Genomic DNA, 17,473 nt, shown 5'->3' on the forward strand with positions numbered 1-17,473 from the left:
AAAGTGTATGGATAAACAAACAGTGTAGATGTCATATTTTAAGGCGTACAGTAAATGAATCTGTACTGGACTGTCTGAGTAGCTGTACTTAAAAAAGCGTATTAACTTTTGAAACATATTCTCTTTTCTGTTGTATTTTAGTGCTACTCTACTGTGTTTTAACTATATTTTCAACATTTCTGTCATTTTCTCTCTCTTACTATTGTTTACACTGTTTTCAGCACATAAATAAACATCCTTGTATTGTAATAGATATATTGTTATTTTGACTGATTGGATCAATAGTTAATTTTAAGATCCAGTCGCTTTTAACTCAAATTCTAAGGCTCTAAACTGTTAGTTTTGTTTTTCTTCACGCGCGTCTGTTTTGAAGCGTCACTTGAATGCGCCATGCAAACTCCTAACCATGTAGAGCGGTAGTAATATTTCCGACAACACTCAAAGGCAGCGTTAAAGCGACACTGGTGCCAAACTGGGTCCAGTTCATGTGAGTTTTACACCAGTTCTAGACATGTTGAAATCGCTGTTTTTTGTGTGACTCTTTGCTGCTCTTGTGCCTACGCTTTCGGTCTGTTTCTCGACCCGAAATCTGACGAACCGGAAACTTTGAGCCACTTTTTTAGCAGCTGTAATTAGCATGCTAGCGGCTAGCCAGCTGTTAGCTGTGGGCTGTTGCTGTGAAGTCGCGGGCGGATAAAAAGTTGTTTTCAGTCGTTTTAGCTCAGAGTAATGTCCCACAGACACGGTTCGGATGGGTTTAAGTGTGTCAGTGGAGGGGTTAGGTGTGGTTTCAGGAGCTCTCTGTTGGTTGAAGGGTTTTTTCCTGCTGTTTTTCAGGCTGATGCACCTGTTTCCAGTTGAACCTGCTGAGAGTTTCTGTCAGATTTACTCAGATTGTTTGGATAATACTCTGTTAATAACACATCCCGCTGACACACAACTGTATTTATGGATTAATCTCCTTTTTCCCGTTGTTTCCCCTCCCCTTTGTGCTGCTCAGTTTCACTTCCTGGTTTCTCAGGTGAGCGCACAGGTGTGTTGAGTCCCAGATTTGCGGGTGTTCAGACCTCGCACATGCAGGTTTCTGACTGTCTGGTGGGTTTGAAGGCTGGGGAATGTTGTGCCGTTTGTTTCAGCTGATAAAGTCCGTTTGTCCAGTCTCTACTCTTCCCTCTCTACCTGTGTAAACAAGCCGAGCTGAAGGCCTGATAAGCAGCTTTGTTCCCACCTGAGTTCAGAAGCACTCACCTGGGAAAACTCAGAGGGAACCACAGCTCAGACACTGGAGTTTGGTTCCCAAACATGTGGAATAAAAGGAGCCCAGTTCAGAGGAACCTGTGGAAAACAATCAAACTGACACCCAGGAAAGGGACAAGTTTAGCTTTTTTACATTCAACAGCTGTCTTGATTGGAAACTGCATAATGCAACAGTTGTTTCTCATACATTTAAAAAAAAAAATAAAAATTGTTGTTTATGAATTTATTAATGGAATGTCCTTTGCAATGGACAACATTTTTTAAGTAAAACTGTCAAACTTTTGTCCCTGCAGAGGACAAAAATGCATTGCTGGGTCTCAGGAGGTTATGTGACTCTAGGGTTTTTAGATCTTTCTTCTATATTTTGCTGCTATTTTTTTATGCACATAAAGACTTAGAATTAAGACTGAGGAGGATTTAATCACAGAAATAGATCTAACATGCAGTGGTGAACTATTGTCATAGAAATAACTTCTTCTGTTAACTTCATTCCACCGTTGTAGTCTAATAATAATTGAATAATTATGCGCTATATGAAGAGTCATTTATTCTGTGAAGTAGGTTATATTTGTTTCCTTTCATCCAAGGCCAAAAGAACACGCTGTCTCTATGTTTTTCATAACATTTTAACCACTAATCCTATCTGTGTGATTAAAATTATTTAATCATACAGAACAATGTTTTCTGTTCTGTTTCTATCACCTTTTTATCTACACTGAACTTTTATCAACATCTTCATGATCAGCTCAGGAAATACAGGAATATTCTGCTTTTCACTGGCAAATGCAGAGGAGTATATTATAAGAAATGGTTGTAGAGAAAAATTCAAAACCATGTACAACCTTCCATATAAAGAGACTGGAAAAGAAAAGCTGTTGGTACTCCAAATGTTTCAGGTAAATACAATATATCAGTTCATTGATTGAACCGATGGGAAACAGTGTAGGTATAATGATAAAACATGCAATTTCTGTTCTGTTTTTATGCAGGTGAATCAAGGTGTTTGTCATAATTACATCAAATATCTGTGATATTAAATATTAATGATGACAGGCCTCATTATTGGTGTTGAATCACACAAAATAAGAATGACTGTGTTTTTGTTGCCTTAGTAGAGGTGTGTAGTGGCAAGAATCTGCAATCTGAAATCACAATATTAGGATCACGATACAATTAGGGATGTAACGATATGAAAATTTCATATCACAGTTATTGTGACCAAAATCATCACGGTTGTCATTATGATCACAGTATTGTTGAAATGTGCTCAAAATGTTCAAAAAGTACTGATACACAACCTGAAATAATTGAACCAAGTTGTATTTTGGAAAAAAAACAGTAAATAAAAATATATAAATAAATACAATAAAAGGCATAATGTCACAGAAACATTCAAATATTAACATGTAAACATCAAACATCAAATGCACATTAAAGATGGCACCTTATGGCCATTGTTTGACCATTTTCCAGATCAAGTTTGTGTTGAAAGTGCGCTAATCAAACACAGTTATCATGATAATGATTATCATGATGTTAGTTATCATGATGGAATTTAAACGGTAATACTAACCGTCAGGAATTTTACCGTGGTTTATCGTTATACTGGTAATCATTACGTCCTTAGATACAATATATCGTGATACATCACAATATTGTTAACAAGGCCATATTTTTGGTTTATTTTGTTTCTTTTTCTTAAAAAAAGGATTATTTCCTGTAAAATGTGAATTACACCAGAAATATGCACAAATACTAAACAAATTATATTTGATCAGAACTGGATCTTAAGCTATATCACAAAATGTTCTTCTATAAAAACTTAACACTTAAATTTTGTGTTACAGACATTACAGTCTAACTTCCTGCTCAAATGTTTATATTCTGTTAGTTGTGAAAAGAACGCATAGTGGACAGTCCCTGAATCATTTGACATCATAACATTATTTTTGTGCCATCTCAACAAAGGAACTAACATCTGCCTCTTTCAGACAGTACAAAATGCTTTAAAAGTGCTTGAAATAGCTAACCATTATTTAACAGTGTTAAATAAAAATAAATAAAATACAAACAAAAAAGAAAAACAATATTGAACCCTCACCAAGTCTGCATTTGAATAAGTACCAAAAAATATCAATACAGTACTTTTTAATATCGATACAGTATTGTGAAATGAAATATGGAGTATACTGCAGAACCGTTACTGTCTTAGACCTCTGTGCCTCAGCATGAGTCACTTTTATCACAGAGGAAACACATCCACCATGTTTCTACTGTTGCTCTGCACTATCATTTTAAGTCAGTTATTCATGCTCAAAATGATTAGAATGTGTATTTAATCTGGATTTATTTCAGTAAAGGAGCCATTTGTAATATAACTGAGAAAACACAGAACTGAGCGATGATATAAACAATGAATTCAGGGAAAAATAAAACCCAAATAAAATGTGATCGATCAATGTTATAGGATAAATACAAGAATAGGGTTAAAACAATAGAAGGCAGCTCAGTAAAAACAAAATACAAATCAGTTAAATCAGAAAAAATGGCAAAATTCAATTTAGAAATGCTGTCAGTTAAATAAAAAAAAAAGAACTAGTTTTGATAAATTAATGTTGGATTATTAAAGGTCGAGATAATCACAATTTAAGCAGCTGATATGAAATGATATGGTCAAAAATGTGCTTTTCATTTATTTATCTAAGCTGAAGTAATAAAAACTTAAATGAATAAGAAAACTGATCTGGAGCTGAACATCAAACTAACGGTGAAACATCTCGGCTGTTGTAGCTGACGTTTAGCTTTGGTTTTGTTTACGTCTGTTTCCTGTTTTAATATTCTTCATGTTCGTGTTCAGGCTTTTGTGACAGTTTGGAAAACGTCTGCAGAAAACATCGGCCGTCATCTGGGGTTTGTTTGTGGGAACAGTTGACTGTTGGTCTGAGCTTTCTGAGACACCCTCTAATTATTGTTATTACATGTTCTATTATGTTCTAATTATTGTTCAGAATAATCCACCTTTTTAACTGCACAGTGAAACAGAGCCTCATCCTGTCCAATGTCATCATATAGTTTTATATTGGGACAAATATCATTACATTGGTTAGTTTGGTTTGAAGTGTTCTCTGTGCTTCCAGAATGCCTCAGAGATGGTTTGGACTGCACTTGTCTCAACACTGATTTAGTTTTTTTTTTTTTTTCCGTGACTATAATTTTAAATGTTCCACCTCAAAATTTCTAAAATATTTTCGTGCTCTGACTGTAAATAATAATTTTCTACCACAAATAACCATCTACCGTATTTTCTGAACTACAGAGCACACCTGAATATAAGCCACACCCACCAAATTTTACAAGAAAAAAATATTTGTACATATATAGTCCACACCTGAGTATAAGCCGCAGGTGTTCAAGCTGTAACATGATATTTCCACAGACAGATGGTAAACAGACAGATGATTTACAAATTTATTTCTATCCTTTCACTGCTTTTTTCCAAACAGTGTGTGTACCGTCAGTAAATGTCAGGAACAGGCTGCTTCACAAACCCACAGCAGTCACTGGTCTGTGTCTTCATCTTCTTCTGCTCATTAAACCACTGCAGTCGTCTTCTTCAGGGTTCTTCAGTTGAACATCCTCACAAAGGCTCCGTCACATATAGGGATGTATCGATTACCGGTATAACGATAAACTGCGGTAAAATTCCTGACAGTTAGTATTAGCGTTTAAATTCTAATTCTCATGATAACCGTGTTTGATTACCGCACTTTTAGGGGAAAAAACCCTACATACAGATCTGCTTTTATGTCAAATATTTGAGTATAGTTTTAATTTATTACAATTTTAATTTTCTATACCTAATATTTGGAACCAATATGCACTTTTAAAGTCTTTGAAAAGGTTCATTAGCATCTGTGTGTTATTTATGCAATAAGTTATATACATTTTTCAAATCGGATTTTATATTTTTTTGTGTTTTCTGGCCTTTAATGTTGATATAGTAGGTTAAAGTGATAAATAATAGACAGATGAGATAGAAAAACAGATCCCAAACATGGGCATAGTAAACATTTGATTATATAGTATATAAAGAAAAAATCAAAAGTATTGAAAAACAGCCAAAATAGGCTCAGACCACTAAGGGTTCATATTAAAATGTTTCTGCAACAGAAGGGACATTGTGCCAATTATTATTATTATTCTTATTTTTTTGAATTCATCTTGGTTAAATTCTTTCAGAGTGTGTATTAGTACTTTTTGAACATTTTGAGCACAATTTCTATAATACTGCGATAATAATGATAACTGTGATCATTTTGGTCACAATAACTGATGTGAAGTTTTCATATGGTTCCATCCCTAGTCACACTCCTTCTACGTCTGTCCTCCGTTGTTGCTCAGTGGCACTTCAGTGCTGCAGCTCTATTTCCTTCTTTACAGACACATCGATTGTTTTTAACTTGACAGCTGCATCAGATGCATCTTGGTGTGTTTTCCATGATGAGGGTTTGTGTATGACACACAAAATGACTGTTCATCGTTCAGATTCAAACTCCTCCTCTTCATCACCTCTTCCATCTGTCTGTCTCACTTTTGTGCTTCCTGTTAGAGCGCCCCCTGGAGGATGTTAGCCCAGAAAAATCTATCCTCAAGCTGCAGCGTTGTATAAGCCACAGGGTTCAAAGTGTTAGAAAAGAGTATCAGCTTATAGTCCTGAAAATACATGCAGTACTTACATCATATCACACCTAAGAAGAAAAAACTCCCATTAAACTTTTACCCATAAAGACCCAAACATCCACCGCCATCAATGTTGTTGAAGATGACGGTGTTTCCACGGTAACTACAGAGCCTCCAAACGTCCAAATGGGTCATATCTGATGACCATGAAAAGATAAAGAACCGTATTTGACACTAATTATTGACATGGACTGATAGGATTAATAGATCAACAGGTATGAAACAGTTCAGATCAGTAGGTGTTGCTGCTGTTTGGGTCTTTAAAGGTTAAAGTTTATTGGGGGAGGGTCTTTTGGTCTTATACTAATATCGAATGTATGGAAGAGGACAGTGGAATGAAGGAGCCCAGGCTGAAGAAGGCTAGTGTCAGTTGTTGCTGCTTTAGTCGTGCATTTGTCTGTTGAACGGTCATTTAATCCCAGTATCTGAAACCTCTGGTGCTGTCGTCGTTTGTTCAGATTCCTCCAGAAACGGTGACGGTGAGGGCCCACCATGTTCGAGAACGTCCCCACAGGTGAGTTCCATCCAAGGTGTGGTTTTCAGGAGGGCTCTGTCCATAACGGCCAGCGTAGGGTTAAATGTGAGCGTGTTGTCTGTGGTCAGTGTCGACGGCCGAGCGGCAGCAGGTCCTGGCGGCTCTGGAGCGTCTGCAGACCAAACTGGTCCAGAGGGAGGAGTGGACCCACAGCGACAACCTGGGCAACCTGAGGGAGACCCTGCAGAGTCCACTGTTCAACCACATCCTGACCCTGCAGAGCTCCATCAAACAGCTGAGGACACAGGTGACCTACACTAGTACAACTACAACAGGTGACCTACACTAGTACAACTACAACACAGGTGACCTACACTAGTACAGCTACAACAGGTGACCTACACTAGTACAACTACAACAGGTGACCTACACTAGTACAACTACAACAGGTGACCTACACTAGTACAACTACAACAGGTGACCTACACTAGTACAACTACAACAGGTGACCTACACTAGTACAACTACAACAGGTGACCTACACTAGTACAGCTACAACAGGTGACCTACACTAGTACAGCTACAACAGGTGACCTACACTAGTACAACTACAACACAGGTGACCTACACTAGTACAACTACAACAGGTGACCTACACTAGTACAACTACAACAGGTGACCTACACTAGTACAGCTACAACAGGTGACCTACACTAGTACAACTACAACACAGGTGACCTACACTAGTACAACTACAACAGGTGACCTACACGAGTACAACTACAACAGGTGACCTACACTAGTACAGCTACAACAGGTGACCTACACTAGTACAACTACAACACAGGTGACCTACACTAGTACAACTACAACAGGTGACCTACACTAGTACAGCTACAACAGGTGACCTACACTAGTACAACTACAACAGGTGACCTACACTAGTACAGCTACAACAGGTGACCTACACTAGTACAACTACAACACAGGTGACCTACACTAGTACAACTACAACAGGTGACCTACACTAGTACAACTACAACAGGTGACCTACACTAGTACAACTACAACACAGGTGACCTACACTAGTACAACTACAACAGGTGACCTACACTAGTACAACTACAACAGGTGACCTACACTAGTACAACTACAACAGGTGACCTACACTAGTACAGCTACAACAGGTGACCTACACTAGTACAACTACAACACAGGTGACCTACACTAGTACAACTACAACAGGTGACCTACACTAGTACAGCTACAACAGGTGACCTACACTAGTACAACTACAACACAGGTGACCTACACTAGTACAACTACAACACAGGTGACCTACACTAGTACAACTACAACAGGTGACCTACACTAGTACAGCTACAACAGGTGACCTACACTAGTACAACTACAACAGGTGACCTACACTAGTACAACTACAACACAGGTGACCTACACTAGTACAACTACAACAGGTGACCTACACTAGTACAGCTACAACAGGTGACCTACACTAGTACAGCTACAACAGGTGACCTACACTAGTACAGCTACAACAGGTGACCTACACTAGTACAACTACAACACAGGTGACCTACACTAGTACAACTACAACAGGTGACCTACACGAGTACAGCTACAACAGGTGACCTACACGAGTACAGCTACAACAGGTGACCTACACTAGTACAACTACAACAGGTGACCTACACTAGTACAGCTACAACAGGTGACCTACACTAGTACAACTACAACAGGTGACCTACACTAGTACAACTACAACAGGTGACCTACACTAGTACAGCTACAACAGGTGACCTACACTAGTACAACTACAACACAGGTGACCTACACTAGTACAACAACAACAGGTGACCTACACTAGTACAACTACAACAGGTGACCTACACGAGTACAGCTACAACAGGTGACCTACACTAGTACAACTACAACAGGTGACCTACACTAGTACAACTACAACAGGTGACCTACACTAGTACAGCTACAACAGGTGACCTACACTAGTACAGCTACAACAGGTGACCTACACTAGTACAACTACAACAGGTGACCTACACTAGTACAACTACAACAGGTGACCTACACTAGTACAACTACAACAGGTGACCTACACTAGTACAGCTACAACAGGTGACTTACACTAGTACAGCTACAACAGGTGACCTACACTAGTACAACTACAACAGGTGACCTACACGAGTACAACTACAACAGGTGACCTACACTAGTACAACTACAACAGGTGACCTACACTAGTACAACAGGTGACCTACACGGGTACAACTACAACAGGTGACCTACACGGGTACAACTACAACAGGTGACCTACACTGGTACAACTACAACAGGTGACCTACACTGGTACAACTACAACAGGTGACCTACACTAGTACAACTACAACAGGTGACCTACACTAGTACAGCTACAACAGGTGACCTACACTGGTACAACTACAACAGGTGACCTACACTGGTACAACTACAACAGGTGACCTACACTGGTACAACTACAACAGGTGACCTACACGAGTACAACTACAACAGGTGACCTACGCTAGTACAACTACAACAGGTGACCTACGCTAGTACAACTACAACAGGTGACCTACACGAGTACAACTACAACAGGTGACCTACGCTAGTACAACTACAACAGGTGACCTACGCTAGTACAACTACAACAGGTGACCTACACGAGTACAACTACAACACAGGTGACCTACACTAGTACAACTACAACAGGTGACCTACACTAGTACAACTACAACACAGGTGACCTACACTAGTACAACTACAACAGGTGACCTACACTAGTACAACTACAATAGGTGACCTACACTAGTACAACTACAACAGGTGACCTACACTAGTACAACTACAACACAGGTGACCTACACTAGTACAACTACAACAGGTGACCTACACGAGTACAACTACAACAGGTGGCCTACACTAGTACAACTACAACAGGTGACCAACACTAGTACAACTACAACAGGTGACCTACACTAGTACAACTACAACAGGTGACCTACACTAGTACAACTACAACAGGTGACCTACACTAGTACAACTACAACAGGTGACCTACACTAGTACAACTACAACAGGTGACCTACACGAGTACAACTACAACAGGTGACCTACACTAGTACAACTACAACAGGTGACCTACACTAGTACAACTACAACAGGTGACCTATACTAGTACAACTACAACACAGGTGACCTACACTAGTACAACTACAACAGGTGACCTACACTAGTACAACTACAGCAGGTGACCTACACTAGTACAACTACAACAGGTGACCTACACTAGTACAACTACAACAGGTGACCTACACTAGTACAACTACAACACAGGTGACCTACACTAGTACAACTACAACAGGTGACCTACACTAGTACAACTACAACAGGTGACCTACACTAGTACAACTACAACAGGTGACCAACACTAGTACAACTACAATAGGTGACCTACACTAGTACAACTACAACAGGTGACCAACACTAGTACAACTACAATAGGTGACCTACACTAGTACAACTACAACACAGGTGACCTACACTAGTACAACTACAACAGGTGACCTACACTAGTACAACTACAACAGGTGACCTACACGAGTACAACTACAACAGGTGACCTACACTAGTACAACTACAACACAGGTGACCTACACGAGTACAACTACAACAGGTGACCAACACTAGTACAACTACAACAGGTGACCTACACTAGTACAACTACAACAGGTGACATACACTAGTACAACTACAACACAGGTGACCTACACTAGTACAACTACAACAGGTGACCTACACTAGTACAACTACAACACAGGTGACCTACACTAGTACAACTACAACAGGTGACCTACACTAGTACAACTACAACACAGGTGACCTACACGAGTACAACTACAACAGGTGACCTACACGAGTACAACTACAACAGGTGACCTACACTAGTACAACTACAACAGGTGACCTACACTAGTACAACTACAACAGGTGACCTACACGAGTACAACTACAACAGGTGACCTACACTGGTACAACTACAACAGGTGACCTACACTAGTACAACTACAACACAGGTGACCTACACTAGTACAACTACAACAGGTGACCTACACTAGTACAACTACAGCAGGTGACCTACACTAGTACAACTACAACAGGTGACCTACACTAGTACAACTACAACAGGTGACCTACACTAGTACAACTACAACACAGGTGACCTACACGAGTACAACTACAACAGGTGACCTACACGAGTACAACTACAACAGGTGACCTACACTAGTACAACTACAACAGGTGACCTACACTAGTACAACTACAACAGGTGACCTACACGAGTACAACTACAACAGGTGACCTACACTGGTACAACTACAACAGGTGACCTACACTAGTACAACTACAACACAGGTGACCTACACTAGTACAACTACAACAGGTGACCTACACTAGTACAACTACAGCAGGTGACCTACACTAGTACAACTACAACAGGTGACCTACACTAGTACAACTACAACAGGTGACCTACACTAGTACAACTACAACACAGGTGACCTACACTAGTACAACTACAACAGGTGACCTACACTAGTACAACTACAACAGGTGACCTACACTAGTACAACTACAACAGGTGACCTACACTAGTACAACTACAACAGGTGACCTACACTAGTACAACTACAACAGGTGACCAACACTAGTACAACTACAATAGGTGACCTACACTAGTACAACTACAACAGGTGACCAACACTAGTACAACTACAATAGGTGACCTACACTAGTACAACTACAACACAGGTGACCTACACTAGTACAACTACAACAGGTGACCTACACTAGTACAACTACAACAGGTGACCTACACGAGTACAACTACAACAGGTGACCTACACTAGTACAACTACAACACAGGTGACCTACACGAGTACAACTACAACAGGTGACCAACACTAGTACAACTACAACAGGTGACCTACACTAGTACAACTACAACAGGTGACATACACTAGTACAACTACAACACAGGTGACCTACACTAGTACAACTACAACAGGTGACCTACACTTGTACAACTACAACACAGGTGACCTACACAAGTACAACTACAACAGGTGACCTACACGAGTACAACTACACGAGTACAACTACAACAGGTGACCTACACTAGTACAACTACAACACAGGTGACCTACACTAGTACAACTACAACAGGTGACCTACACTAGTACAACTACAACACAGGTGACCTACACGAGTACAACTACAACAGGTGACCTACACTAGTACAACTACAACAGGTGACCTACACGAGTACAACTACAACAGGTGACCTACACGAGTACAACTACAACACAGGTGACCTACACTGGTACAACTACAACAGGTGACCTACACGAGTACAACTACAACAGGTGACCTACACGAGTACAACTACAACACAGGTGACCTACACTGGTACAACTACAACAGGTGACCTACACTGGTACAACTACAACAGGTGACCTACACTAGTACAACTACAACACAGGTGACCTACACGAGTACAACTACAACAGGTGACCTACACTAGTACAACTACAACAGGTGACCTACACTGGTACAACTACAACACAGGTGACCTACACTGGTACAACTACAACAGGTGACCTACACTGGTACAACTACAGCACAGGTGACCTACACTAGTACAACTACAACAGGTGACCTACACTAGTACAACTACAACAGGTGACATACACTAGTACAACAACACAGGTGACCTACACTAGTACAACTACAACAGGTGACCTACACTTGTACAACTACAACACAGGTGACCTACACAAGTACAACTACAACAGGTGACCTACACGAGTACAACTACACGAGTACAACTACAACAGGTGACCTACACTAGTACAACTACAACACAGGTGACCTACACTAGTACAACTACAACAGGTGACCTACACTAGTACAACTACAACACAGGTGACCTACACGAGTACAACTACAACAGGTGACCTACACTAGTACAACTACAACAGGTGACCTACACGAGTACAACTACAACAGGTGACCTACACTAGTACAACTACAACACAGGTGACCTACACTGGTACAACTACAACAGGTGACCTACACGAGTACAACTACAACAGGTGACCTACACGAGTACAACTACAACACAGGTGACCTACACTGGTACAACTACAACAGGTGACCTACACTGGTACAACTACAACAGGTGACCTACACTAGTACAACTACAACACAGGTGACCTACACGAGTACAACTACAACAGGTGACCTACACTAGTACAACTACAACAGGTGACCTACACTGGTACAACTACAACACAGGTGACCTACACTGGTACAACTACAACAGGTGACCTACACTGGTACAACTACAGCACAGGTGACCTACACTAGTACAACTACAACAGGTGACCTACACTAGTACAACTACAACAGGTGACCTACACGAGTACAACTACAACACAGGTGACCTACACTGGTACAACTACAACAGGTGACATACACTGGTACAACTACAGCACAGGTGACCTACACTAGTACAACTACAACAGGTGACCTACACTAGTACAACTACAACACAGGTGACCTACACTAGTACAACTACAACAGATGACCTACACTAGTACAACTACAACAGGTGACCTACACTAGTACAACTACAACACAGATGACCTACACTAGTACAACTACAACAGGTGACCTACACTAGTACAACTACAACACAGATGACCTACACTAGTACAACTACAACAGGTGACCTACACTAGTACAACTACAACAGGTGACCTACACTAGTACAACTACAACACAGATGACCTACACTAGTACAACTACAACAGGTGACCTACACTAGTACAACTACAACACAGGCAGAGGTCGCATTAACTGAAAATATTCGATCACTGATGGATTTTTATTTTTAAATAGGGAAAATTCTCAAGTCTTTCCGTCACTTTGACAGATTAAAATCCTGAGGGTAATCTACTGTTAACCTTTCCTGCTCGGCTCGTCCGACCGTAGTCAGCGAGCACAGGGCAGGTTTCCTCCAGGGCAGATGTGGGTTAAGTCCTTTAGCAGCAGTGGAAGACAGCAGCTGTGGTTTCTGCACAGTATGTCCATGTTAGAACACTGTAACTTCTGTCCTCTGACACACTCACACTACAAACTGACACTCCCTCACCTTGCTCAACCACTCACACACACCACACACCACTCTCGCACTTAAAGGAACACACACACACACACAAACACACACCAACAAACACACACACACAAACACACGCACACACACACACACACACACACACACACCAGTCTCATAACACTACCAAAGAAAGTTTTCACACAACACTGTGAACTGAACCTGCTGCAGAATCACTGGTCTGTCTGTGAGCAAGGCATCAAACAGTCCAGAACAGCATCCACCTGTATAGAACCAACATCCACCTGTATAGAACCAACATCCACCTGTATAGAACCTACATCCACCTGTATAGAACCAACAGCACCACTGTTCACAACTACACTGAATACAACAGCAGTACTGCGGTCACATGACCCACCGTTAGTCCAGCTGTAGTAGACCCTGTCCAGTTAGTCCAGCTGTAGTAGACCCTGTCCAGTTAGTCCAGCTGTAGTAGACCCTGTCCAGTTAGTCCAGCTGTAGTAGACCCTGTCCAGTGAGTCCACCTGTAGTAGACCCTGTCCAGTTAGTCCAGCTGTAGTAGACCCTGTCCAGTTAGTCCAGCTGTAGTAGACCCTGTCCAGTTAGTCCAGTTGTAGTAGACCCTGTCCAGTTAGTCCAGCTGTAGTAGACCCTGTCCAGTTAGTCCAGCTGTAGTAGACCCTGTCCAGTTAGTCCACCTGTAGTAGACCCTGTCCAGTTAGTCCAGCTGTAGTCCCCCTCCTGTCCAGTTGGTGTCAGTGTTCATATTAGTCAGTGTCAGTCTTGTGTGGTAGTTTCTGTGACTTCAGCCTAAATTCGATGCTCCTTTGCTCGTGCAAACTGTGCACACAGCTGAGTCTCCTTATTTTAAAGCCCAGTAAATATGATAGCAGTGAGAAACGTGGAGAAAAAAGAGGGACTGATGGTGAAGGATGACGGACAAGCGAGGAATACTGCAGTGTCATTTGGTGTGTTATGTGTACGCATGTTCTACCTTTCATGTGTTATTAGATCCCATGTAAATGTGTGCGTAGATCTGTGGTTCACAGAAGCTGAACTCTAACCCTCAGTGCATGAGAACACACCAGTTCACAGTGAAGGACAGAATGATGCCAGTGGTGATATCAGGTTGGTTTATCAGCAGCAGCAACTCCAGCTACTGCATCACTCAGATGTTTCTGAACATTAAATACGACTGAATAGATCTGTTTAGCATTAAAAATAAACATTTGAAATGACAGATAATAATATGTTATGATGGAATTTTTACGACCCTGTCCGTCAAAATGACAGACAATAAAATGTCTAACCTCTGAACACAGGTGACCAACACTAACACAACTACAACACCTTTTTGTTCTTCTATTACTTCCTTTCTTTACTTCTTCCTTTAGTACTTCTTCTTCTTCCTTTCTTTTCTACTTCTTCCTTTCTTCTCTACTTTTCTTCTTCTTCCTTTCTTTACTTCTTCCACTTCTTTCTTCTTTACTTTACTACTTCTACTTCTTCCTTTCTTTACTACTTTTTTTTCTTCTTCTTCCTTTCGTTACTACTTCTACTTTTTCTTCTTCTTCTTTTCTTCTCTACTTTTTCTTCTTCCTTTCTTTTCTGCTTATGGTTCTTCTTCCTTTCTTTTCTTCTTCCTTTACTACTTCTTCTTCTTCTTCCTTTCTTTGCTATTTCTACTTTTTTCTTCTTCCTTTCTTTACTTCTTCCACTTCTTTCTTCTTTACTTTACTACTTCTACTTCTTCCTTTCTTTACTACTTTTTTTTCTTCTTCTTCCTTTCGTTACTACTTCTACTTTTTCTTCTTCTTCTTTTCTTCTCTACTTTTTCTTCTTCCTTTCTTTTCTGCTTATGGTTCTTCTTCCTTTCTTTTCTTCTTCCTTTACTACTTCTTCTTCTTCTTCCTTTCTTTGCTATTTCTACTTTTTTCTTCTTCCTTTCTTTACTTCTTCCTTTCTTTTCTACTTTTTCTTCTTCTTCCTTTCTTTATTACTTCAGGTTCTTCTTTTCTTCTCTACTTTTCTTCTTCTTCCTTTCTTTACTACTTCTTCCAGTTCTTCTTCTTTCTTCTTTACTACTTCTACTTCTTTTTCCTTTCTTTTCTACTTCTACTTTTTTCTTCTTCCTTTCTTTACTACTTCTACTTCTTCCTTTCTTTACTTCTTCTACTTCTTCCTTTCTTTACTACTTCTGCTTCCTCTTCCTTTCTTTTCTTCTTCTTCCTTTCTTTTCTACTTCTTTCTTCTTCTTACTCCTTTCTTTTCTACTTCTTCTTCTTCCTTTTATTACTGCTTCTACTTTTTCTTCTTCATCCTTTCTTTTCTACTTCTTCCTTTCTTTACTACTTCTTCCACTTCTTTTTCTTTCTTCTTTACTTCCTTTTTCTTCTTCTTCCTTTTCTCTTCCTCCTCCTCCTCCTCCTCATTCTCATTTATGTTTATTATTTGATCCTCTCCCATGATGCCGACGTGACAGGTGTAGCTCCGCCCAGCTGTGGTCATCCTGTCAGGTGTGCGGCCCCGCCCCCTCCTCCTGTCACTGAATCCCCTCCACATTGGTCTCCATCTGTATTCCAGCCCCGCTCGCCGTGACGCGCTGCCTTTACAATAAACAATCTGCAGCCAAATTAAGATAATGGCAATAACGGACGGCGGCTTCATATTCTAAGTGCTGCGAAGGTCACAGTCAGTCTATGAATGTGTCGGAGGAAGCTGAGGAGCGCCGCGTATATGAAGCAGGGACTTCTCTGTCTTTCTTTATTTATTTCCCCCCGCCCCCCCGTCTCTCTGCGGATCTATCAAGCTTTAATATCTAGTGTCTTGGTTTGAGTAACGGCCTTGTCGAGGCGGTATTGATGAAATGGCTCAGGATCCTGCTCCGTCAGCCTGGCCTAAATAAGCCGCAGACTGATAAGTTTCCACAATGTGAGTGTAAAGGTCATTAATACATTACCTGTTCGCAGAGAGAGAGCGCAAGAGGAATCTATTGATTTTTTTTTTTTTTTTTTTTTACTCTCTCCTCCCCACTTAGCCCCCGGCCTCTCCTCTACCCACTTCATTTTTTTTTTACCCACCATGCCTCTCTCTTTAGTCGACAGCGTCCTTGCATATAAGGACGCCACTGTGTCCGTTCATGTGTGGCTTTATCCCTGTTTGTTTGTGTGTTCGCTGGACAGTAGTGGAAGTAGAGGCCGTATCCTTTAGTTGTAGAGCAGGACTGGCAAACTTACAGCCTGTGGACCAAAACCGGCCCACCAGAGGGTCCAGTGTGGCCCCTGGGACGAATGAGCAAAGGGGAATTTGGTTTTATTGATTTTATTTTATTTATTATTTATATTTGATTTTGCTCTTTTTTACTCTTGTGTGCTTTGTTTGTGCTCCACTATTGTGGCTTTAAATCTGGAATTTCCCCTTTTGGGACTAATAAATGAATATCTTATCTTATTGAGCATCAGCGTTATATGGATGTGGTATATATGTTTATTGATATGGATCTTTTTGTAGTAAATAGATAGATATATAAACCATGGTGAGTAGAAAGGGGTGGGAAATGTAAAAAACTGCATACTTCTGCCCACTGCCTTTTCAAACTCGTTCATATTGTGGTTTGATGATGTTTATTGTTTTTCTTTTTGTTATTTATATATATATATATATATATATATATATATATATATATATATATACACACACACACAATATTTTTTCCTCCATTTTAGACATGTTCATTTGAAATTCATTCA

At 40.4% G+C, this 17,473-nt stretch overlaps 1 protein-coding gene across 1 annotated transcript in view; it reads left to right on the forward strand.

Moving 5' to 3' along the window:
- Positions 1-419: 419 nt before the first annotated feature.
- Positions 420-17,473, forward strand: part of patj (PATJ crumbs cell polarity complex component) — a 259,683-nt gene continuing 242,629 nt past the window's right edge. Inside the window, 3 exon segments of the mRNA XM_030132683.1 lie at positions 420-487; positions 6,456-6,511; positions 6,601-6,779. Coding sequence (XP_029988543.1) covers positions 6,490-6,511; positions 6,601-6,779 — 201 coding nt within the window. The 5' untranslated portion in view covers positions 420-487; positions 6,456-6,489.

Source organism: Sphaeramia orbicularis, chromosome 4 (assembly GCF_902148855.1).
Source record: "Sphaeramia orbicularis chromosome 4, fSphaOr1.1, whole genome shotgun sequence".
Classification (NCBI taxonomy): Eukaryota; Metazoa; Chordata; class Actinopteri; order Kurtiformes; family Apogonidae; genus Sphaeramia; species Sphaeramia orbicularis.